Source organism: Budorcas taxicolor, chromosome 11 (genome assembly GCF_023091745.1).
Source record: "Budorcas taxicolor isolate Tak-1 chromosome 11, Takin1.1, whole genome shotgun sequence".
In the NCBI taxonomy this organism is placed as follows: Eukaryota; Metazoa; Chordata; class Mammalia; order Artiodactyla; family Bovidae; genus Budorcas; species Budorcas taxicolor.
Genome location: NC_068920.1, coordinates 17,182,501 through 17,208,894, shown reverse-complemented (window position 1 = coordinate 17,208,894; position 26,394 = coordinate 17,182,501). Strand labels below are relative to the sequence as shown.

The following is a 26,394-nucleotide window of genomic DNA, read 5'->3' as shown; positions in this document are numbered from 1 at the left end:
TTAAGTACCTACTTTGCCATTTCTAACTGAAAAATATTTAGCTGCTTTAAGCATCAGTTTCTCCACCTGCCAAATGGGCCTAATGACAGCATGTAAGTCTGTTGTGAGAGTAAAGTAACATGGCATGGAAAGGGCCATGCATATTTCACATTCACAGAAAACCCAATAGATTATAACAATTTCTCTTGTTATCAACAAAACTGTTACAGCACATTATACATGGAAAGAAGGAAATAAGTAGCACTTGCAGTTTTCTTACACCTTGACAATGGAGGTTGCTGGCTTCCAAAAACAGCACCCCATGAACCATGCTCCTGGTACTCACACTCTTGCCTGGTTTGCTTCAACAAAGAGTCTGGGCTGCTCCAGTGACTCGTTTTTAAGCAACAGAACCCTGCAAATGGGATACTGGGCCAACTCTGGACAAGAGTCTTAACTGGCCTGGCAGCTTTTATGTTTGCATTCTTAGGGGCCCTGAGTCATCCTGCTGGACAAACCACAGGAAGAGACCTCGTGGAATGGCTCTGAGAGGACCCGGAGAAGGAGGGAGGCCCCAGGAGCCTCCAGTCCCATCTGTCTGCAAACATGTGAGAGGCCCTGGGGGAGACCGGCTGAAGAACCATCCAGCTGAGCCCAGTCACAGGATGTAATACAACTGAGTTTGTTGCTTTAAGCCACTAAGTTTTGGGGGTGTTTCATTCCAAGCAACTGATAACCCAAGCAACAGTACTGCCCAGATAACCTGACCTATGAACTCTGATAAACTGAAAAGCAATCATGGAAGTTCTTCCAGGGCTGGCACCTTCTGGCTTATGCTTCAATCGCTGCCCTCACCTCTCCACTTTCAGACTGTTAGAGGACTTCAACAATACAGTTGGCCAGCCACTGCACTTGGGTACCCAGTATGTGAAGTGCTCTACCTAATGCTGGGCGTCAGAGGGGCAAAGGCATGCAGGATTGCCATCATCAAAGACTTCACAGTCTTGACATGTAAGCAAAGCGCGCTGCATAAAGTTCACTTCAACAGGAAACAATGATTTCCATACAGTCTCCACTCCAGGTGGGGGCTGATTTTCACAACCTTTAGCCTGTCCCTCCTCGAGCTGTCCTTTAAAAACAGGACCACTAAGTCTACTTTGCCTTCTAACCCCTAGATGTTCCCTCTCTGGGCCATGATGGGTAGGCGGGAAAGAAGATTCTGTACCTGTCCATGCTCAGCCCTTTTGCTGCTGTTGTTGAAGAAACTGAATTTTCCAGTCATACAAGGAGAACCATGATCCAGCCAGGTGCTGAGAGCGGCAAAACTTGATGATTTCTTATTAAAATCAGATGCTCAATAGTGCTCTGATTATTTGCATGTTTGTTTTTCCTCGTCAGGAGACTTGTCATCACTGAAAAAATATGTGGTCACTGCACTGATGTTTCCGTTTCCCCTGGAATGCTAAAGCCATGTGAAGGCAAAGTTCACATCTTGACACCATCCAATCAATCTCAAAACACGCTTCCCTTAAGCTCATACCCCTTCTGGTGATTACTCTGTATTTCTCCTCCCTTCTAGCCAAACTCCTTAAAAGAAGTCTGCTTCCTCAATGCTCATTTACACCTTAACCATATGCTTTCTAAACTCCAAGCCATATGGATTTTCTGAAACTGTTCTTCCCAAAGACACCAGGGATGAGTTGTCACTGAACACAACAGGCACTTTTCAGTCCTGACTATCTCATCAGGTCCTGGCAGACCGGAGCCCCCTCCTTTCTTGAGATCTGGACAAGGAAGCCAATGACCCCTTCTGGTTTTCCTCCCAACTCTAGCGGGCCTCATCGACCTTCTCCATAGACTCCTCTGCCTGTGTTCCTGACTTATAGGTCAGGGGACCTCAGGGGGTTCCAAAAGCCCCTCTTTGCTTCCCATGGGACATTCTCCTTTGGACTTCTCATTCCATGGCTTCAACAAATATCCAGGTCCCACAACTTGCAGATCAGCATTTCCAGCCAGACCTCTCTTGATTCCAGTCCTCTGTATTCAGTATCTTCCATCTATATTTAATATCCCTCCAGCATGCCTCCAAATATATGCTCAATTTTCCCCATAAACCCGATGTAGTAAGTGGTACCTCCATCCATCTGACTGGTATGTCACTGCTCAAGGGAGAAACCAGAGCATGCTCTTTACTCTTCTTTTACTCTCCACATCCAAGCTGTATTCAAGCCCTGCTCATCCTGTCTCCTAAATTATCTCCAGCAACTGTCTCAGTCATCTTCATTTCTCGCTCACAGTATAATCAACCACTTGCTAACCAGCTTCCTTGTTACCAGAACCAGAGACACTTCATATTCCTTTGGTTGTGACAGCAATGAGGTCTCTTAATTCTCTTGCAAGGATATCTTCTCTCATTACAAACACAAATATACAGAAGCTACATTAACAACACTGGGTACCTCTGCGAACTTTCCCCATCATATAGAAAAGGAGCTTTCAAAAAGGCGGGTCTTCCGATAGCTTCCTTAGGATAACGCATCAGGAAAAAGCCTGATGAGAACTCCATGACGTTCTCATGAAAAGCTCTAAAAGCAGACCCTTGCCCACCTGGTCTTCCTCTTTTCCCACTGCTCTGAACACCTCTCAGCCAACAGTCCTTTCCCAACCACCACCTCTCTGCCTGCTGGAGACAGCCAATCTCTTCTGTCCTCTTTTCCAGGCTTCCTTCCACTGGGAGAGCAGATTCCCTCACCCCCATTGCCTAACTCCTTAGTTAAATGCCCCTTTCTTACTTTCCTGGTAAGTTAAGAGTGCAGTTGGCTTTGTCTCCTTTGAGTTCCTGGAGCTCTTGTGCGTCTCCCATCATTTTTACTGGGCTGGCCGAAACATTCATTTGGATTTTCCCATACCATTTTATGGAAAAACCGGAACAGACTTTTTGGCCAACCCAATGCTTTGTTGTAACTACTGGCTTCATTACTTGACTTTCCCCTAAGGCCATAACCTTTGGGAGACAGGGGGACACGTCTGTCGTCACCGTCGCCTTCTTTAGGGACAGTGGCAGTGCTTAGGACGTATACATAGGTGCAACACGCCAAGCTGGTATTATTTCTGGACCTGCTATGGTTTACAGAAGTCTGAAATTCTAACCTCTGGCCAGGTAGATAACATTACCTTGTCAGCTGGGAAAGCGCGGCTCCAAGAGAACATAAAAGTTAGGGCACAAAGTCCTAAACCAGCTCTCTTCCAAGCATACATGTGTCTATTCACGACCACTGATGTTTTCAACCTATCAGTTTCAGCTCTCGGCCTGAATGGGAAGGAAAAAACCCTTCCAACTCAAGAGTGCCAGTGATGATCCAGACGGTCTTCGCAGTGAACACAGCCAGTCTGGTGCTGGATCTGAGGCAATGATTCCACTTATGAAAGGGATTCTCAGTTCTACACCAGAAAAGGATGCCACAATAAGCCTGAAAGAAAAGTTTAGGGTTTCATTCTCCCTTCCAGGAATTGCCGGTCTTCCCTGGAGACTCAGATGGTAAAGAATCCGCCTACAACTCAGGAGACTGGGCTTCGACCCCTGGGTCAGGAAGATCCCCTGGAGAAGGGAATGGCAACCCACTCCAGTATTCTGGCCTGGAGAATTTCATGGACAGGGGAGCTTGGCAGCCGACAGTCCATGGGGTTGCAGAGGAGTCAGACATGACTGAGCGACGAACACTTTGCCTCAATCACACAGCATGCTAGGGATCCCTAATAGACAGGAATCAGCAGGTGGGGCTAGCAGGGGGGCCAACTGTCCTGGATATCAGTGACAGACTCTCCCTTCAGAGCCAGGAAGGCAACACACCAGGTCCAAAGGCAGAATCCAATTTACACTGTCTTCACTATCTTCCCGGGTGGCTCAGAGGTTAAAGCGTCTGCCTGCAATGCAGGAGACCTGGGTTTGATCCCTGGGTCGGGAAGATCCCTCTAGAGATGGAAATGGCAACCCACTCCAGTATTCTTGCCTGGAGAATCTCATGGACAGAGGAGCCTGGTGGGCTGCAGTTCACGGGGCCGCAAAGAGTTGAACACGACTGAGTGACTTCACTTTCACTTTCACTATCTAAGCAGTTTTATTTGAAGAAGAACAATTCTAGAGACATGGGCTACCCAGGAAGGGACTCTTTGAAGCTAGTGGTTGCTAAAGATATCAGTAACTCTGCATGAATGGATGGAAGAAATAAAGGAAGTAGACTCTGGCCCTGAGAGAAAGGGGTGGCTAGAAAGCTGAAGTAGGTACAAGCCAGGGTTCAGGGTTGGCTCCTGCTCTAGGGAGGGGCGGTGTGAAATAATCAAAATCTACAGCTGAAGGGCAATCAGTCTGGGGACCTGATGAGAAGGCTGGAGCTCCATACTCACGTGAGTCCCTAAGCATCTCCTACCCACAGTTGTATTCATGCATACAGAAAAACACTGGGCAAATCACGCAGACTGTTCTTGGACCCTGTTATTAACATGAACGGAGCTCCCAACACATTTCAGGCCTGGCCTTTCATCACTGCTGGCAGTTGGGTGGGGCTAGAGCCAAGTAAGGTGGCACTGTGAAAAAAACCCGTCTGCCAGGAGACATAAGAGACGTGGGTTCAATCCCTGGGTTGGGAAGATCACCTGAAGAAGGAAATGGCAACCCACTCCAGTATTCTTGCCTGGAGAATCCCATGGACAGAGGAGCCTGGCGGGCTACAGTCCACGGGGTCATAAAGAGTTGGACAGGACCGAACGACTTAGCACTCATGGAGCAAACAAAACGCAGGGGTTGGTGCTCAGGATCCTAACTGTGCGGCAGGCAGATGCACCACCCACCACTCCTGCTTGACAGTTGCTGCCTTATTGCGACAGAGCTTGACCTGTGCTAGATGAGGGTTTGTTAATAGCTGGAGTAAACGTTTAAAAAGCAAACTTTGATTTTCTGTGAATTAAACTGCAGTACTTTATTGGCGTGAAATTATTATGGGCTGAATCATCTCAACTGGAATAAAAGAAACAGAATCTTTCCAAGAACGTATCAATGAGCAATTAGTTGAACACTAGAATCAAAGGACAGTTCCTTTCTTTACTTGATTGAAAACAGGAAATTAAATTGGCACAAGATTTTGCGATAAGAGAGATATATAGGGTGTTTGCCCTACGTCTGGGACTGGATCATTTCTCACATTCTAAATAACTTCCTGACCTATTCCTCCACCTCAGCCACCCACTTCCAAAGCTTCAGTCTGCATTTTGTCTCCATAACTTTGAAGATGGCAAGTTCAACAACGCGGTTCTGAACCCACGAGCTCCTGTCCTTCCAGCTTCCTTCTGGCAACCGATCCCACTGACCGTCTTAAAATTCTTTGACTTCTTTGGAACTTAAAGTCACTTTTTATCAGAATTATTTCTTTTGTTTAAATTACACAAATTTCAAATATATAGAAACAGCAGAGAATAACATTCATGAATCCACCACCCAGGATACACATAAATACTGGACCTTTTTGCCTCATACTGTTTAAAAGAAATAAAATGTTACAGTTTCTGTTGAAGTTATCAGGAATCCTCCCCATTCCCATTCACTGTTTTCAGGGCATATATACTGCCAGTAAAAACTATAACGTATCTTACTCTGTAAATCCTTCTACAACTTGGTTTCTTCATTCATCAGTGTTTTCAAGATTGATTTTTTTAAAATTCTTTTCAACCCACTGGACCTCTCCTTTCCTATCCAATGTAAATTCCAGGGGCACATTGGGATGAATTGTATCCCCTCAAAAGATCTTCAAGACCTAACCTTCATCAATGGAAGCTTACTGAGAAATATGGTCTTTGCACATGTAACTAAGTTAAGGATCTCTGGATATGGTCATCTGTCTTGGACAGTCGAAAGCATCAGCTCTTCCATGCTCAGCCTTTTTATGGTCACACTTTCACATCCATACATGACTACAGGAAAAACCACAGCGTTGACTATGTGAACCTTTGTTGATGAAGTGATGTCTCTGCTTTTTAATATGCTGTCTAGGTTTGTCACAGCTTTTCTTCCAAGCAGCAAGCATCTTTTAATTTTGTGGCTACAGTCGATGCTTTTGAACTGTAATGTTGGAGAAGATTCTTGACAGTCCCTTGGACTGCAAGGAGATCAAACCAATCAATACTAAAGGAAATCAACCCTGAATACTCACTGGAAGGACTGATGCTAAAGATCCAACAATTTGGTCACCTGATGTGAAGAGCTGATTCATTGGCAAAGATCCTGATGCTGGAAAAGATTGAGGGTGGGAGGAAAAAGGGAATGACAGAGGATAAGATGGCTGGATGGCATCACCGACTCAATGGACATGAGTTTGAGCAAGCTCCGGGAGATAGTGAAGGACAGGGAAGCCTGGTGTGTTGCAGTCCACGGGGTCACAGAGAGTTGGACAGGACTGAGCGACTGAACAGCAACAATCCTGGAGATGGAATGGATTCTTTACTCAATGTCTGCGTCCTCCTAAGAGAAAGGAGCCTGAGACTTGAGACAGAGAGACCAGGTGCGATGAGGACCATGTGAAGACTGAGATTCAAGTCTGGCAGCTACAAGCCAGGAAACACTTAGGGCTGCCCAGTAGCCACCAGAAGCTACGAGAGGCATGGGATAACTCTCCCTCAAAGCTTCTGGGAAGAACCAACCTGCCAACACCTTGATATTGGACTTCTGGCCTCCAGAATTACGAGAGAAGAGCTCTCTGCTCTTCTCAGCCTCCAAACTTGCAGTGATTTGTTACAGCAGCCGCAGGAAACTGACATAAATAATCCCCTTTGTCTCTCTATCTTGCCCTTTTATCCATTTGGCAAAACTCCAGCCACGGACAGACCCAGCTATCTGCTTTATCCATAGCTGTGCTCAAAGAGCCATGCAGACTCACCACCATCGACCTGAAGTGGGCCTAACTATGCACGTCTTCTCGTCTCCTCCCTGGTAGGAGATGATCTTCTTTATCACCTAGGAAGACTCAGGGTCACTTCCAACTTCCTACCTGACCAGGAAACCAGGCCCTCTGACTCCCTCACTTCACTGGAGGGGGCTGTTTAGCCCTTTGCGGATGCTAACTCTCCCATCAGTGCTCTATATCCCAACTGGCCCTGTCATCTCAGCCCTCTCACCGTTTTGGTTTCATATTTTCTAACTCTTTCCACTCGATTCCTCACACTGGCTCCTCCCGCTTCTGTCCCCTTCATCATAAAATGCCAGCAACAGATTAGAAGACACACACACAGTCCCTCCCAAGCGAAATGCACATACACAAGCCCCTGAAGACACATTAGTGTTCTCCACCATCCACTCTGGTCTTGTCTGTCTTCTCCACTTGACAGCCAGACATTGTGAGAATCTATTCTTCCTCATTTCCTGCTAAATTCTCACTCCACACTCATTTGGCACCTACTCCCAAAGAATCCACCTCTCGCTAAGTTCATCCAGTGAACTCTAGACAACCAGAATCACTGACGCCAATGGGCATTTTTCTGTACCTCTTTCACTTGACTTCTTCATGGCAATGAACACAGGGCATCATTCCCACACCTTGAAACGTTTCTTGTCTCCTGGCTCCTGTCTCTGCATCCTTCTGGTTTTCCTCCATCTTTCTTCCCCCTGCACAGGTTCAGGCCGCTCTGTCCAGTCACTAGCGATGACATTCTTCCTCTGTCTACAAGACAGTCTTCAGCCCCGTTTTCTTCCCTTTCCCTACTCACACCCTCGCCAAGCTCACATATGGTCATCGCTCTAATCAACACACGATCCCAAAGTAAATCCAGAGCAGACCTCTCCTCTGCCTTCCGTATATTCAACGCCAACACTGGGTATCACAAAGTCCACTTGAACACAGACCTAAAATTAGAACTGTTTCTCCTGCACTTCCCCGCCCTGCCTCCGCTCCTCCAAACCTGTCACTCTCCCGAAGGACTCATTTTTAAGGCCACACCATATACCCTAGCTCAACATTAGAGTGTCAAATGTGACCCTTCTCTCTTCTTCCACCAACTGATCCATTGCTAATTCCTGTCACTAGTTTCTTATGACATCTCCTAAATCCACCCATTATTCTATCACCAAATATTAGTCCAAGCTACCAGCACCTGTACAGCGACCTCCTAACTGGTCTTCCTGCAGCCCCGCCCACTCTTGTCTAATTTTTCCTATAGGATACAGGACCAGCGAGGCTCCCGTCTCTGTAACCATTCCAGCCTCAGTCCCTCCCACAGGCCTTGCTTCCCATTCTCTAGCCACTGTTTTTGCTTTCCTAGCTTGCTCACGCCTGCTCTGTCCACCACGGGTCCTTTGCACATGTCATTTCTGCTACCTGGAATGCTAATTTTCTAAATTCTTACTCCTCCTTCAGATCCCAGCTCAAATTTCTCTTTCTCAGGAAAGTCTCCTTGCTCCCTCAAGCTGCCCCTCTCCACCATTCTTTTGAGTGCCTTCCCTTCGCTGTCCTATCACAGGTGTGATCTCAGCCTTTGCTCCTGTGATCTTATCATCTGCCTCTTCCAGTGACACCATGCATGCCAAATCCACAAGGTCCGGTTTCGGCTCACGCTCATACTCCACGTCCAGTGTCAGTATGTGTATGGCACTCAGGACAAGGTTTTTATTATTATTTTTTATTGTTGTTCAAGCCCTAGGGATGCAGGAAAGCTTTAGAAGCACAAAGGGAATGTTGGCACATGGTAGATTTCCAGGGCCAACTCCTGCAGCTTATGATTTTCTGTCAAGAGGAAACAAAAGCGTAATTCGGTGGCATCTTCACAGTTTATTCCTGCCAGTTCTGCTTTTCTATAAATACAGTCCTCATTTTCAAGCGATCTGGAGACGATGGCTGTGGCTGACTATTTTGGGGGAGGCCCTCTCGATTTCGGATGGGATGCTGTCATCTGTCTCTGCTCCTGGGGCAGGTGTGGGGTGAGTGGTGGACACCTGTTGCTGATTCTACAGAAGCCGGACGTGTCGGGCTGAGTGCTTCGCAGGACCTGGGCAGGGCATCTGAGGGCAGGTCGAAAGGCATGTCAAGATCATCTCCATGAGGACCCATTATTTGGTGTTCTATCCATTCCTGTTTTATTCCTACCATCGTGTAATGCCAGATGCTTCTGAGGGAAGCTCCCTGTCCTGTTGGGCTTTCACCACCATCCAAAGTTCATGCTGAAGACCTTTTAAGGACACCAGCCTTCAGCCTGGAATACAAAGATGTTTGAGCAGCATGGAGCGCGGAAATAGGTCTTTGATAAACTCATGTAATTGTTGATGCCAAGACTGAGGAAAATGTTGAGATCATCATTTTCCAATGTGGTTCTCTTATTGCTAATACAAAGCAAGATTTCTGGGTGCACCTTTGAAAATGCTGTATACACAGACACATGCATTCTGTAACCTGAGTTACAGGGTAACTACAGTATAGCTAATTCTAGCAAATTAGAAATGTAACTCACCATGGAAATAACAATAGGCCAAGTATACATTGTATTAATGTCCTTTTCTGTAATCAAGAAAGCACAGAAGTTTAAATGCAAATACATAATATAAATGTAATCAGTTCAGTTCAGTTGCTCAGTCATGTCCGACTCTTTGTGACCCCATGATTTGCAGCTCGCCAGGCCTCCCTGTCCATCACCAACTCCCGGAGTTCATTCAAACTCACATCCACCAAGTCGGTGATGCCATCCAGCCATCTCATCCTCTGTTGTCCCCTTCTCCTCCTGCCCCCAATCCCTCCCAGCATCAGAGTCTTTTCCAATGAGTCAACTCTTCATGGCATGAGGTGGCCAAAGGACTGGAGTTTCAGCTTTAATATCTGGGCTTATTCTGTGTATTTAAAATTGTGGAAATTGTTGTACATATGAAACTATGTTACATACACATATACACACACACGACAAATATTTGCATAATGGTTAAAATTGATCAACCAATTAACATTCCCACAATCAGTCAGTTCTCTTGTATATTTAATACTTGATGCTTAGCCATGCATAGAAAAGTTTGTACTTCAAAGTACTACTTGATCATACACACAAATTTATGTTAAACATCCTTTAGTTGTCAATTTTTTTCTCTATGAAGCTAAGAACCGGCACAGGAAGTCTCTCCTTATTTACAAAAATCAGGAACAATATTTCTGAATCCAGTTAAGAACAAAATATACTACAGTGCACACCACTGACTTAAACTAAAAAACCAGATTAGCTGGTTGCAGCATATAAGCCATCCATTTATCATGATTTACAGAGAGCCCATAGCCTATCTTCTATTTTCTCTAATTCAGCAGCTGATTGTCCTTTAAAATAAAGACACACAGGGACTTCATTGGTAGACCAGTGGCTAAGACGCCAAGCTCCCAATTCAGCGGGGTGGGGGTGGGGTCGATCCCTGGTCAGGGAACTAGATCTCATATGCCACAAGTAAGATCCCACACACTGCAATGAAGATAGAAGGTCCCACGTGCCATGACCAAAACTTGGCACAGCCAAATAATAAAATATATTTTTAAAAAATAAATAAAATAAAATACATGGAAATATTACACTCATCTGCCAAATTAATCAGTTTGGCCACTGAGGTTATAATAACTTGCTAAGAAGAGTTAATACTAAGAAAGATTAAAGTTGCAATTTTGCCTATCTCAGGTCTTAATTCTTTCTCTCTCAAGTTTTAAACGAAAAAATTTTCAGACTTTAATGGTTCATGAGTAGTTTGATGCCCCTGGATTTGCACCCATCAAAGGACGAGTTCTCTGACACCTTAAAGAAGTCAGCACAGCGGTTCAGGTGCATTTTTGCACAAGAAGCATCGGAGCTTCGTCTTACGGTCTTGCCAAATGGACTAAGCCAAGCCCGTGACTGTCCAGAGGAAATGCATCCAATACAGCATCGTTCAGGAGTTCATGTGACACATGGCAATTATTTGAATGTATTATATTGGATTGTTTCATTATAAGCTGTTTTCACAGCACAGTCAGGAGGACCACAAAGGAACCTGTGGAATCTTTATTATTTTTTTCCAGTGCTTCCAGAACACTCCGTTTCTTTCGTGTTCACATCTGACCCCCCACTTTGCCTGAGAATATATTTCATTTAGATTTCTCTTCTCCAAGGCAATGCTGTAAATGCCCTTTTTCTGTTTCACTCTGGGGGGACATAGGAGAGCCATTCCTTTAGAGTTTTGCTTGTGTGAAAATCTCTCAGAAGTGTTTAGAGATATGTAAATGACCTACATGCTTTATGACACCTTAACAAGCCTGTATAATGATCAAAAGCCAGAGAGAACGCATTCAGGTGAAGAGACTGTCAGCGGGGTGACAATTTAGAGATTCATGAAATTCACAGGTTCATTCTAATCTCAGGAATGAACAAATGATGGCAACAGGACATTGAGGCTTCCATCTCAGAAACAGAAAGCAGCAACTGGGGATGAATGCATGAAAACTGGTACAGATTTCAAGACTTGGCAACTTTTCTATCTCTTTTCTCTTTCATTCCTCAAAGCAACCAGCATGAAAATTCTCAGATCTGTAGACAAGGTACGAGAAGCAGATTGCCTATTTCACACTTTGGGAGTGAGCCACAGCGGGAAGAGGACCAAGAAAGAGAGAAGGTGATGATTCTGAGGAGGAGGGAGAACAGGACATGGGGTAAGAAGGAACTAAAAGCCCCAGAGTGGCCCTGGATGACCTGTGTACTTACGTATCAAAATCAGAATGAAACAAAGAGAATGAATCTGCATGGCTCCTCTATCATCTCATCTCAAACCCAACACAGTGAAATCAGAACTCTTAGCATTTCTTTCCCTACACTCTGCTCTCTGTAATACACTTATTTATTTACAAAAATATGCACATAAAGTGCCACCATGAACATCCTACTAATCTCAGTCATGTAAGGTACCATTCTCAGCCCATCTCACAAATAAGAAAACTGGGGTACAAGGTTCAACCAACCAAGGTCACGCAACTAACAAGTTTCAGAGCTGAACTTGAAGCTAGGTCATCTGACTCCAGAGTCAGTGCTCGTCATACCCCAGCCATACTGAGTTTACCCAGATTCCTTTGCTGTCGACTAGGCTATGAACTAGAGAGTTATCTTTGTCATTTTACAATGATGCTTCACTTATTCAAGATTTTTCCTCCATAAAAAAAAAAAACCTATTCCTATCTGCCAACGACCATATACAACTTACTTTCTGTTCTGTGTTGATTTTTAACCAGAGAAGGGAAAATAAGCATGAAAAATAAGAAATGGATTGTCAACGCTGGAATGAAAGCAGTCAAGTATGGGCAAGGTGGAGCGCTAAGTTCAGATATTTATAGATCAAATCAAAGTGGTGGTTGTATAAACTGAAAAACAACAACAAAAAACCCGAGACGCATGAAAACACATAGGATCTGAAAGCCATTTTCAATCACACTGAAGAATTATTCCACACGAGAGCAATTCCAAGGCTTGACTTTTTTCCCTTTGGTTCAGGCAGCCAACTGTAATTAAATTCCACTAACGAACCTACCGAGCTGAAGTCAACAGATGCCCAGTGAAAAATCAAGGCAAACAAATAATCTTACCTGCAGACGTGTGTTTGAACTTTTCACTTTTCTTCTTCCTCCATTTCCAAGGCTTGAAGATCCTCCCCAGGTTGGCAAACTTACTTCTCCTCCGGATGGGTGGGGTGTGGGTACCTGGGACGAGGGAGTCAGATCGCATGGCCGCCAGCCTCTCCACTTCCTCCGCTTGTTTTCCCGAGAAGGAGATGGAAAAAGGAGAAAGAAAAGTGTTAAAACGGGAGCCTCACAGATGGCCAACGTTTTCCATGGTTACAGATAACAGAAACCACATGACCGAACTTCCGTTTCTCTTTTTGCCTTTTGGAATGGAAGGCACACCAATGTGTTCTAAAGGCTGGCGACAGTCAGCCAAAGACTAGGGGATCTGGAGCACCCAAAACGGATTTGGCCAACCTTGACCTAGGCTCGAGAAGGAGGACGAGGAGGAGCAGAGCCCTCCTGACACAGAGACTCCCAACAAGGCCAGGACAGGGCGTGAGAAGAGTCAGATGACAGTCAGTGTAACTACTGGTCCAGCACTTTCTCAAGTAAGACTTGGCAGACGCTGTCACCGTAACACTGTCTGCTGAGAAAAGAGGGAGAAACATTTACCAACTGTCCGTTCCAATGTCAACATTCTACACCACCCACGACGCTCTCTCCTAGGATGATGCTTCACCCATATGGGCATGTTGAATGAGTGGCTCCACCTTAAAATCCAATTGACTGTTTTCAGAATCACACTTCAGTAGATCTTATAATTGCTTTAATTCCTCTAGGTCTTTTCGTTCCTGGTGCTTTGCTTTAATAAAAAATTCTTAGAAACTGAGAGTTGAGAGTGACATTAGATACCATCTAGACTCATCCCAACAACTTGACATTTGAGGACATGAAGACCTTCAAACTCATGATGCCTCGGGGACCCTTTCTTAAGGGCCACAATCACTCTAACCCCTTTTATCACTTGGGACAAAACTCTTTTCCAGTGTACTTGAGCATCTATAGATCTCAGGGAGGTAAAGAGAAAGTAACCTCGTTGGCAAAATCAAGGCAGGCGGGACGGACCTGCCTTTCCAGAAAGTCCAGTTACATCTAGAGCTGAGGCCAATGCAGAACTACTCTGCTGAGCCTCTAACATAATCCTTCAGAAAAGCTCCTGGACTTCACAACACAGGCTGATCTCTAAGCTCGGTCTTATAGCCTGATGTTCTACCTGCTGTCATCCAGTATGGTTTGAACTCAGGAGATTCAATTATTCAACAGAAAGAGAGAGAACAGCATTGAAACATCTACACTGCCATGTGTGAAGTAGATACCCGTGGGAATTTGCTATATGATGCAGGGAGCTCAAAGGGGACATATGTATGCCTATGGCTGATTCCTGTTGATGTATGGCAGAAACCAATACAATACTGTAAAGCAATTATCCTCCAATTTGAATAAATGAAAAAAAAAGAAAACAGACCTATATATGGGACCTCAACCATGTGCCAGGCAGTGTGCAACAGTAACAGATGATGGCAGGTGGGTAAGGGCTGTGGGCAAGACTGAAAGGAAGTGGATGAATTTTAGAGACGTCTGGGAAGCCAAGTCAACAGGACCCAGGACTGACTGGGTGGTTGAGGGGGAGGAGGCAGATCATTCCTGATGTCCCATGAATCATGTCAGTGGAATGGCCCCCTCCATTCACGGAATCAGGGAACACTGTTGGGGCATCAGTTTGCGGGACGGTGGTGAGCACCCAATGACTTCAACACATTGCATAGTGAAAGCACTTAACCCTTTGATTACAGGGTTCTGCATGGGGACCCCTCTCTTCCATCACTGTCTTACGTGACCACTCAATAGTGAGTCAGATACTGATCTTTCCTGGAGCAGATATACTGAAGAACTGGACATGGTTGGGCAGCGTCTAGAGGAGAAGACAGTGGCATCAGTGTGGAAAATTCTGCTGTTGGAGGAAACTGCCAAACTCAACGGAGGCAAAGAGGACAGAGGGGCAGACTCTTCTTCATCGCTGGAGAAGACCCCAGGGGGTGCCATTTGGAGCTGGATTTGAGAGAAGGAACCGTTCTCCCTACACAGGGAGGAGGAGAAGTGGATCTCTGGAAGGAGAAAGAGACCCAAAAGGAACAGAGCAGGCTGAAAGAATATGGCATTGCCTGGGAGCTGTAAGAAACCCAGGGAACCAGCGGAGTCAGCTACACTGGGTGAGACAGGGAGTCAGTGCTGAGAGGCGGGGATGGGTCTGGAGCCAGACTCTGCAAGCCTTCGGAAAACTGGGTGTTTAGGTTTCATCCTATTTGCAGAAGGAGACGGATGGGAATCTGAAAATGGGAATTGACATTATTACATTCAACGAATACTTCCGGAATGCTCACTGTGTACCAGACACTTGGGCTATGTCAGTAAACAGGAGATAAAAAATGATCTGATAAAAATACCAGTGTAAGCTATGACGGAGCTTAACTGGGGGGTAGGGTGGGGAGCAGACAACACACGGCAAAACTTAGTAAACCGCACAGCATGCTGGGAGACAGCTGCTGGAGGGAGAAAAGAAAAGGTAAGTACGACAAGTAAATGATATCAAGAGTGTCTAGGTGGGGGAGGGACTCAGTTTTAAATAGCCTGATTGAGAAGACATACGATCAGGACACAAGCAGATTTGTTTCCGAGAAATATTATAGTGACAGCCAACGGCATCTTGAACTGGAGTGTGAAAAGACAGGTGGTGGAGCCTAACAAAGGAGGCCAGCAGACACATCTGGAGGGTAGTGACAGAAGGGACACGGAGAAAAGATGTGATCCAGCAGAGAGAGAATCAGCACATCATGGTAATTTTCTAGATCCACATGGGGGAGGACAAGCAAGCAAGAACGAAGTTTTCGCTTCCCATGACCAGGGAGATAATGAAGACTTTACATGTTTTAATGAACTCTGACTAGAAAGGAAAGCAGCAGAAAAGGATGGCTGCTCAAGGATACGGGCTTCGAAACCAAATAACGAAGTCTTTTTTTTGTTGTTGTTTTTTTCCTTTAAGGAGCTGGATTTTATTTCTTAAGCTCACGGAGAACTACTGAAGAAAGTCTGTCAGGAAGGGATGGGAAGACAGGGTCACATTACTAGGCTGAGCAGCCAGCACCAGTGGAGAGCAAGAGATGGGAGATGCAGGGAAGAGACTGAGAAGTTTGTGAAACAGGGTTCTTAGGGAGGAGAAGAGGTGGGATCAAAAGTACTTCAGAGATTAGTCATCAAAGACTTTACTCTGAGCTACGAACATCTGAACCGAGGTCTGTGATCACAAATGGCACGGATCAGATGTGAGCCTCAGGAAGATGAATCTGGCAGCAATGGATAAAGTGGATTGTGACTGAAGAGACAAAGATAAAGATGGAGGAGACTTTAAGTAAGCCTGGGCTACAGAGAGGCTCAGCAGACTGGTTAAAAAAAAAAGAAAAACAACTGCAATGAGGAAATAGAAGCCGAATGGAGTAAGTAAACAGCCTCTGGAGCAATACTGATTTTGGAAATTATTCTCTTTAAAGGGTACCAGCTGCTTGAGTTGGTACCCTCTTGAGTGTGCTAAGTCACTTCTATCATGTCTGACTCTTTGCAACCCCATGGATTGTAGCCCACCAGGCTTCTTGTCCATGGGATTCTCCAGGCAAGAATACTGGAGTGGGTTGCCATGCCCTCCTCCAAGGGATCTTCCCGACCCAGGGATCCAACCCGAGGCTCATGTTTCCAGCACTGCAGGTGGATTCTTTACCACTAGAACCATCTGAATGCCCCCTTAACAATGCCCAACAGCTGGGAAGAGGCACACAGTGACAACTGTGGGAAGCCACAGCAAGGAGGTTTTGAATCCAGGATGGAAACCAGCTCAAGACAGTCTGGTGACCTGATTCCCACAAGATCACTTTCTCTTTTGCAGCCATCACCTTTTGAAAGCTTCTTACCTTAGCCGATAATCTCAGCTTGTCCAGTCTCCTGCCTTCAAACGTACATGTTAAACTGTTGCTAGATTACTTTTCTCAGAAATTCCCAATGGCTCCTCATAACTTAGAGCAGAAAGTTCTAGTTTCTTGCTTTGCCCTTCAGGAATCTCCGTCTGAGTTCCTGCCCAGAATGATCTTCTAGTACTTCCCTATACAGACTCTGCAGCCCAAATGAAACACTGCCTGGACCCAATAGACTTGGGGAGTGGGAATCAAACCACTGAAATTATATGCAAAATTTCATGTCTATTTGAGTATCTGCATTTGGCTGGAGGAGTTCCCATCGTTTGAGTCTCCGAACAGTCTAAGACACAAGAGGTAAAAAATTTAAAGCATCCAGCAGCTTTCCTGGTGGCTCAGAAGTAAAGAATCCACCTGCGAAAGCAGGAGTCACGGGTTCAACCCCTGGTCTGGGAAGATCCCACGTGACTCAGAGCAACTAAGCCAAAGCACCACAATTATTGAGCTTGTGTCCAGAGCTCGGGAGCTGCAACTACTGAGTCCACAAACCACAACTACTAGAGCCCTAGAGCCTGTGCTCTGAAACAAGAGAAGACACAACAAAGAGAAGCCCGCTCCCTGCAAGTCGCGCAGCGACTAGGACCCAGCACAGCCAAAGATAAACAAACAAAATTATTATTATTTTTTAATTAAAGCATCCAGGTTGAGGCCTTTATGACTTGAGCCAACTTAAATCATCTTCTGCTAAGGGGTAAAGGGAAAGGGTATACACTGAAGCCAAAAAAAAAAAAAAAAAAAAAAACCCAAAGCAAAAAAACCCAGATACGAGTTATTCAGGATTGCCACGGAGTTAGCTCTCATAGTTGGTGCTTCCTAATGGTCTGTTCAGCCAGTAAATGAATGAGGGCACTGACCCCACTCATTCACATCATCTTGAGAGGTATGAAACTCAGCATCCCTATTCGACTCAGAAAAATGCACCGCAAGGACCAGAAAGCTCTTTCACAATCACAACTTTCAGAAATGAATAAAAATCATCCTGAAATTACCATGCTAAAATAATTATAAGAAATTAGGAGTGCCTTTGGAAAATTTAGAGTGGAAAAGAGCTGACAAAACATTACAAAGGCCTAATTATAACTCCATCGTTAAATGAATCCTTATGAAGTATATTATTAAACCCAAGATGTTTAGTCCTTAAGCCTAGATTTATGTTCTAATCATCACACGACTTCTTCCCCCCTGTTCATCTGATGGAAGGGGCCAGCTCTCAACCGGTTTTGCCCCTAGACAATGACCTTGGAAGGCTTAAGAGTGAAGAAAGAGACCAACTCTGAACACCGTTTGAGGAGGAAGAAAAACAAGAAAACAGAACAAGGCTCAGAATATCGTGGCCTCTGTCCAACCAACCCCAGGGACAGGAGCGAACAGGATGGAGCCAAGTAGGTGAGAAAGGTCTGTTTACGAAAACAGCCTTCTTTTGAAACACATCAAGAAGAGGCTGCTTTGCCCAAGCCCACTGCTCTCAAAGGTGGCTTCCTCTTGCTGCTGAGAGAGGAGACAGCTGTCTGGAGAGAGGGCTCACTGAGACACAAATCAGCTCGAATGTCAACGGCCAGAGCTGAGAACACCGACCCCCGCAAGGTGGGAAGCTGGGCAGCTGAGCTCATTCAGAGGGCCGAGGGAGGAGGGGAGGAGGCCTGGATCTCTGGGGTCTTCCCTGAGCACCTATCAAAGACCCCCTCCTAACAGACCAGGTGGGCTGGGCTCCCTTTCAGGACATGACTGGGATGGATTGGCTTTATCAGACAGCGGGGCCTGTCTGAGAAGAGGTGGCTTTTCATTCTCTTTGGCAAAGCAGGAGACAAAACACCTGATAGATGCATGATTTTAACACATTATTGACCAGGGGATTTTTGCAGAAGCTAATGCCTGTGGCTGGTGATTTGTTATGTATGTGAATATTGATACAGTCTGGTCAAAAACGTTCAGGGTAACAAATACCGGAGCATTAATACCTCTCTGGTCAATAAGTTGTTAATTACCAAGAACCCAAGTGGCTGCGTCTGTGTGTGCTCTGGAGTCACACACCACCACCCCCAACCAGCTCCCCGGGGTGGCCAGGCTGCTCCTGGTGGGCTCTTAGAGCCTGTGGGGGATGGGGAACAGCAGGGCACTTCAGCGGGCATTCCCTTGCGTGGGTTATTTCTCATGGTGGCTCAGCTTTCAAAAGGCTTATCAAAAGGAAGCACCAGCTTTGGCGTCCTGCTGGCCTAGAATGTGTTAGTCAGTCAGGGTCCCCCTGAGAAGTCTGGACAGAAGGGAGCCACAGTGTCTGTGCTGTCTGATGTCTAGACAATGGACGAGGCAGAAGGGCCAGGACATCTGGGGCCTCCACTCTAGATCTCTCCACGTGCCAAGTGCTCTTGGGATTTCTGAACAACTTGAGAGGCTCCCAGGTTGGACTCTTGCTTCTCAACCCAAAGCGAACCCCAGAAGAGAGTGCTCAAGTAGCAGGATCTGGGAACATTCACTTCGCCTTCTAATAAGATTGCAAGGGGTTCTGTTTTCATGACATCTCACCAGCCTAGGAATGGGAGCCCAAGGCGGGTGGAGAGCTGTCAGTCAAGTACACTGAGCTGCCCAGGACACAAAACTGCCACTTTTCTGCCTCAAGCAGGATGACCTTTGCTTACGGCCGCAAAACAATGTCACACAGGTCCCTGGCCATTTGGGAAGTGCTCAATGACTATCGCTTTCCCCTTTTAAAAGTGCAATTTCAGTTCCAAGAGACACCTTATTACAGGGACATGAAGAGTGGTTACGAAGCATCGGGCATAAGAGGGCCGTGGTTTCCCTTTTTCACTCCAAAACTATCATAGCACAGTCTCCTTTAGAGGCCAGATCTCTTTTGAAGAGTTTCTATCCAACCTAGGACTGATCTGTGTTAACTACCAGGTGTGTTTAAAACAAACAAGAGTGATGCATTTTTATTCTAAAAATCAGGACCCACTGCCCAGTTCCAGGAGGTGCTGAATGGAGGCTCCATTGTCCAGAAAAGGTCGCCTGGTTTAGGGGACACACGGGAGCCGGTAAGGGCTGGGAGGCAAAGCAGAACTGCCACATTGCCCATGGAGCGCCTAAAGGGTTCAGTGCAAACACAAATGTGTTTCCTGAAAACACGCCAGGGTTAACATCGCTGAGGACAAAGATCTGTGGTGTTCACACCTCTTCTCGCTCTAGCCTTCCCTGACCTTCACTGCCTTTACATGTCCTTCCACCCTCTATGCACCACCTGCCTCTTCCTCATCCCTCACCAGCAAGTCAAAGATGGATTCAATATTAGAATTAAGGTACGAGCACTGATTCAGGCGTGTGCTGTGTGCTTAGCCTCAGTCGTGTCTGACTCTTTGCAACCCCGTGGACTGTAGCCCTGCTGGCTCCTCTGTCCATGGGGGTTCTCCAGGCAAGAATACTGGAGTGGGTTGCCATACTCTCCTCCCAGGGATCTTCTCAACCCTGGGATCGAACCCAGGTCTCCTGCACTGCAGGCGTATTCTTTACCATCTGAGCCACCAGGGAAGCCCATGAATACTGAAGTGGGTAGACTATTCCTTCTCCAGGGGATCTTCCTGACCCAGGAATCCAACTGGGGTCTCCTGCATTGCAGGCAGATTCTTAACCCGCTGAGCTACTAGGGATGAACACAGCTTCACTGAACAAAGGCTTTCTCTGTCTTAATCCAAAGGCTGGTTAATCTGAGTGATGTGGGCTCCAGTGGGGAGGGGACAGAGCTCTGGAGACGCTTGGCTACTTAAGACACACAGGTGGCTTCCTTCTCTACCTGGGACTCCCTAAAGGAAAAGCCAAGCATATGCCCACAAACTTCACCCCTACTCCAGATCCAACCATCACACACCGCTCAGCCACTGTGCCTCTGGAGAGACAGAAAAATGTTTATATTTAGAAAGCAGCTAATCAATAATCCTGTTACAGGAAGGGTATTCTTCCCGAGGGAAGAACCAATAAGGGGTGCGCCTTACAGTCCTGAGGGCTAGAAGTAGATAGAAAAAGTCAATCAGGCTGCATGTACCCAGGCCAATGAAAAAAAAAAGTGAAAGTCCGTTGCTAAACCGTGTCCAACTCCATGTGATCTCATGGACTGCAGCCCACCAGGCTCCTTTGTTCATGGAATTTCCCAGGCCAAAATACTGGAGTGGGTTGCCGCTTCCTTCGACCCAGAGTTCGAACCTAGATCTCTAGCTTGGGAGGTGGATTCTTTATCACTGAGCCAGCGCCAGGCACTGGCCAACTTCCCTTCTGGCTCCAGAGATTTCTGCCTGGCAGGGGGCCGTCCCACCCACTGGCAGGAGCTGGTCTTAAAGGGCTTTCCCAGGCTTGCCACTGTCTTCAGAACTCTGAACAGCCACCCTTTACTGGCACCCTGGCAAAGGCACACCAGGACGCTATGACAACAGAAGGAGGAGAGAGGGGAATTCACGGATCCCGTGGGACCAAAGATGGCCTAAGACATGTTTGTGTTAATCTGCTCTTGAAGCACTAGTTGAAATCCAAGAGGAACAGGAGACTATCCCTAAATCCTAGGCCCTAAGATGCACTTTTGAAGATGAAAAGAGGGTAGCTCTACTGGTTCTGAACTTTGGAGGTCATTGTATAAGCAGCTATATGACTAACTCTGCAGGCTGTGAACAGGATATGAGTCCCTTGTAACAGGAAGAGAGATTTTAATCAGGAGGTGCTTTGTGAATGACGACCATGACGATGATGATAATCGTATTATAATAGTGACCAGTTTTTAGACACAAAGTCAGCCAGGCACTTAACCTAAGTACTCGATACATAACACCTTACACAATCCTCACATTAATCTTATGAGTTACTGTTGTTATTCAATCTCCAGTTTACAGGTGGGAAAATTGAGAAACTGATGAATAGGAAGATGTGATTCTCAGCAAAGAGAAACCGAGGCTTTAAATGAAGAGTTGTCTGTTTTCAAGACTACCTTCCCACACTATGAAAATCTGGCTCTTCAAATCTCTGTTAGTGACTAATATAATAGGGCTTCAGTGATGAGGGAGAAAACAGCTTCTTTTTGAAAAGGCTACAAAACAGATGCCAGTATAAGTTAATCTAGACAGCATATTAAAAAGCAGAGACATTACTTTTCCAACAAAGGTCCGTCGAGTCAAAGCTATGGTTTTTCTAGTAGTCATGAGGGCTTCCCTGGTGGCTCAGAGGTTAAAGCGTCTGCCTGCAATGCGGGAGACATGGGTTCGATTCCTGGGTCGGGAAGATCCCCTGGAGAAGGAAATGGCAACCCACTCCAGTATTCTTGCCTGGAGAATCCCATGGACGGAGGAGCCTGGTGGGCTACAGTCCACGGGGTCGCAAAGAGTCGGACACGACTGAGCGACTTCACTCTCATGAGGAGTGAGAGTTGTCCCATAAAGAAAGCTGAGTGCTGAAGAATTGATGCTTTAGTCCCTTGGGCTGCAAGATCAAACCAGTCAATCTGAAAGGAAATCAGTCCTGAATATTCATTGGAAGGACTGATGCTGAAGCTGAAACTTCAATATTTTGGTCACTTGATCCCAAAGAACCGACTCATTGGGAAAGACCCTGACACTGGGAAAGACTGAAGGCAGGAGGAGAAGGGAACGACAGAGGATGAGATGGCTGGATGGCATCACTGACTCGACACACGTGAGTTTGAGCAAGCTGGAGTGCTGCAGTCCATGGGGTCACAAAAAGTCGGACACGACTGAGCTGAGCAAAAGAAAAGTGACGTCACTGGTCTTATCCTGCCACTGCTGCTAAGTCACTTCAGTTGTGTCCGACTCTGTGAGACCCCAGAGACGGCAGCCCACCAGGCTCCCCCGTCCCTGGGATTCTCTAGGCAAGGACACTGGAGTGGGGTGCCATTGCCTTCTCCGGTCTTATCCTAAAATGTCATAAAACATATGCATATATAAAATGCACATGCATATAATATAAGCAAACATGCCCTGGAGGATACCCACCCAAAATCACTAGGACAGGCAGAACCAGTAGGATGTTCTCCATGAAGCCCTTGTGCCCCAGGCTACAATTAGGAGCTCAGCAGGTGCCAGTGTGGCCTGAAATAGACTCAGATCTGCTTAGAAAAGGCTATACACGGTGTATGGTGGCAAGAATCTCAGTTTTGAAACCAGGAGGATGTCCTTCAGATCTGGAATCTACTGCCTACTAGCTATAAGATAAGGGTTCTTTTTTGGCTTCTGGGCAGGTGGTCTGTGTTTCCTGATTTTCCTCCGGAGAATCACCTCTCCCCCACTTCCAGTCCTGGCGACTCAGGAAAGTGCGGTCTCAGTCCTCAGGCCAGAGGCAGGCACGTGACCCAGCGCCAGCCAATCAGAACACTGCATTCTCCACCCACCTCCCTGCCCATAGTCATTCATTCAGGGATGAGGAAGTTAGCCCCGCCAGGCAATGAGACTAAATTATGGATTTTGTTGGGGCTATCTCAACTAGGATTGTCTATTAAGCCCTAAGCCTGGTCAAAGCAGGGGCCATAAATTTGAAAACCTTCTCTCAGACTTGGTTAAATATTTAAAGAAAAAGAATTTCTAGGGCGCAATGGTAATTCACATGCTTTGGAAGAAAACAATTCTATTAAGTCGAGTACTTTCTATTTTCAGAGTTCTGTGCTGAGAGGATATTCACATTCCAGGATCACAGACAGCCAATGGACAAAGAACACTGCTAGCAGACTAGACAGGAGAGGAATTTAAATTTATAGAAGTGTTTCTATTCATTGAGATAGTAGATGTTATCCACAGAATTCTTCCTGAGATAGTCAAAACAAAGTTCCTGTTTCATCTCCCAGGAATCTAACCTTCAACCACCAAAGAATGTAACAACTACAAAAACTTATAACACATTCTATTGTTCCTTTAATCTACAAATTTGTGCTGGGAATGGAACCTTTGCACTTAAATCGTAAAAGAACTCTCAATCTTTTGTTAATCCAAAGTGACAGTCTAAATAATGTAAATTCTGTGCTCATCCTAAAACCTCAGATCCTTGGGTCCCACGCTCTTCAATAAGTACATAATGCCACTCACAGCTTCAAATTAGACCTCAACGAAACTTGGTTTCTTCTGCAGGGGTCAGCAAACTCTTTCTGTAAAGCCAAATCATAAATATGTATGTTCAGTTGCTCAGTCTGTCACAACACCTTGTGACTCCAGCCCACCAGGGTCCTCTCTCTGTCCATGGGATTCTCCAGGCAAGAATACTGGAATGGGTTGCCATGCCCTCCTCCAAGGGGTTTTCCCAACCCAGGGACTGAACCTGCATCTTCTGTGTCTCCTGCACTGGCAGGCGGGTTCTTAACCACTGTGCCACCTGGGAAGCTCCAATATGGGCCATTCACTTCTGCTGCAAATACTCAATTCTGCTGCTGCAACATGAAAGCAGCCTCAAACAAATGTACACAAGTGGACATGGCTGTGTTTCAAAGACTCTTATTTACCCAAACAGGCAGCCAGCCTTTGGGACCATGTCAACCCTTTCCCTGTAGCATGGAGTTGCTGGTAATCTTTCTGCCATCTCGAAGGAAGAGCCCAGCTGAGTATTGAGCCAACAGAGAAGAAAATAAAAGGTTGAGCGACGTATTGCTCAGGTTAGCCCCTGAATCACTTGGGTCCTGGATCCAGCCATGCCTGAAACCATCCTAAACCCAGACCAATGAATGATATGAACCAATGAATTATCCTTTTCACTTAAGCCAGGGTGGGCTGGGTTCACTTTCACTTGCAACCACAAGAGTTCTAACAAATTAACTGTGTGATCCCCAGCTTGCTCTCCTATAAAAAAAGGACAATATTGACTTGCAAGGATTAATAGGTATATACTTAAAAGCACTCACTATAGTACTTAAAAGTCAGGCAGACCACCTGGCCAATGAGAGTTCAATCTAGGGGTACAATTCCTTACCTCTTCACCCAAGGATGTCCCTTAAGGAATTAGATGATTTTTTTTTTTTTTTTAGTTTTGGAGGCTCTGAACTATGCTGAAACACTCCAGGTTGATGACTGAAGTAAGTACCAGTGTAATTTATTAAATCACTGGTTTGCATCTTAAACCTGTTGAACCAGAATGTGAATGTACAATAAGCAGCCCAGGGATTTCTGATGCCAGGGTTCTGAGAATCACACGTGAAGAAACAGACTAGCTAGGGAATTCCTACAGAAACCTAGAATCCTACTCCCATCTCCCCAGTTAAATCTATAGCCTTCAGGAGGCTAAGGAGGACCATCCCTAGTGCAGAAAACTAAGGTATGCTTCAGTACCATCAGCCAGCCCCCAAATCCTCAAATCACTAGAATTTTTTGCTTGCTTACTAAGTCATGTCCCTATGGACCCTACAGACCACAGTCTGCCAAGCTCCTCTGTCCATGGGATTCGCCAGGCAAGAATACTTGAGTGGGTTGCCATGCCCTCCTCCAGGGGATCTTCCTAACCCAGGGATCAAACCCATGCCTCTTACATCTCCTGCATTGGCAGGCAGCTTCTTTACTACCAGAACCACCTGGGAAGCCCAAGATGCTTAATGTCATGGAGTGCTTTATTCTTTCCAAGCGCTTTTACCTCTGGCATCTCATTAGATTTTCAAAACCTCCCCTTTAGGCAGGTAGGGCACCAAATTTCCTAACTTTGTTTCCCTGCAATGATGATTAACATCCTATTTTCTCAAATACCACAATTTAGCCTTTCTGAGACCTAGGAAGGTCCATGACAAACGTTTTAATTCTTTATTTCCCAAGCTTAATTTAATCACAAATATCGTTGTTTGGTGTTTCCTGGTGGATCATGATTTCGGTCTCATCAGAGACTAATGTTCACAAGAATAAAGTTTGCAAAATGCCAAGGCAGTGTCTTTTAAATGTCCCCTTTCATTGCTGCAAGAAGTTAAGACACTGAGGGGTCAACTGACGCCCAGAATGCAGCAGCTCAGAGGAATTAAAGTGGTCCAGGGCTTCTGAGTCCAGAGACGGTCAATTGTCTTGCATATCTCTTATCTACTGGATGGCTCGAGAATGCTCAAGACCAGGCTGTGTAGGTTATTGATTCATCTATTTTCAGTCTTTCCCTCCATTAATACTGTCAAGGTTCACACACTTCTCGACATTTTTCCTTCCTAGAGCTCATTCTTGGAGAAGGCAATGGCACCCCACTCCAGTACTCTTGCTTGGAAAATCCCATGGACGGAGGAGCCTGGTGGGCTGCAGTCCATGGGGTCACTAATAGTCGGACACGACTGAGCGACTTCACTTTCACTTTTTACTTTCATGCATTGGAGAAGGAAATGGCATCCCACTCCAGTGTTTGTGCCTGGAGAATCCCAGGAACGGCAGAGCCTGGTGGGCTGCCGTCTATGGGGTCGCACAGAGTCGGACACGACTGAAGCGACTTAGCAGCAGCAGCAGCAGAGCTCATTCTAAGATCTCATAAGAATAGTCACTCAGTTATTACTGAATACAGGATGACAGACAGCCTTAGGAAACCTCACATTCCACTGAAAAGAACCATTTCTTGAGTCTACTTTCTCTTACGCTCAGATTTCTCATTTTCTTCCTCTGATGATGTTAGTTTCCCTATTTGCCTCCAATTAGTTCACAGACCAGCCCCTCAGTACCATTTGAGGGGCTGGTCAGTACCAGTGATTGTGTGAAATCTAAAGGTACCTCTGGAAAGAACACTTTAGCAAGAATGTTGCTTCCTTGCTAAAATATGTTTTCATTCCCTTTCCCTGTGTGTGTTATTCCATCAGTAGCTCTAACTTGAGCCTTGACCATTACTCAGAA

General features: G+C 45.8%; 1 protein-coding gene across 1 annotated transcript in view; it reads right to left on the bottom strand.

Annotated features, from left to right (window-relative positions):
- Window positions 1-26,394, bottom strand: part of PHACTR1 (phosphatase and actin regulator 1) — a 513,424-nt gene that overhangs the window by 180,474 nt on the left and 306,556 nt on the right. Inside the window, exon 3 of the mRNA XM_052649098.1 lies at window positions 12,588-12,752. Coding sequence (XP_052505058.1) covers window positions 12,588-12,752 — 165 coding nt within the window. The remainder of the gene's footprint in view (window positions 1-12,587; window positions 12,753-26,394) is intronic.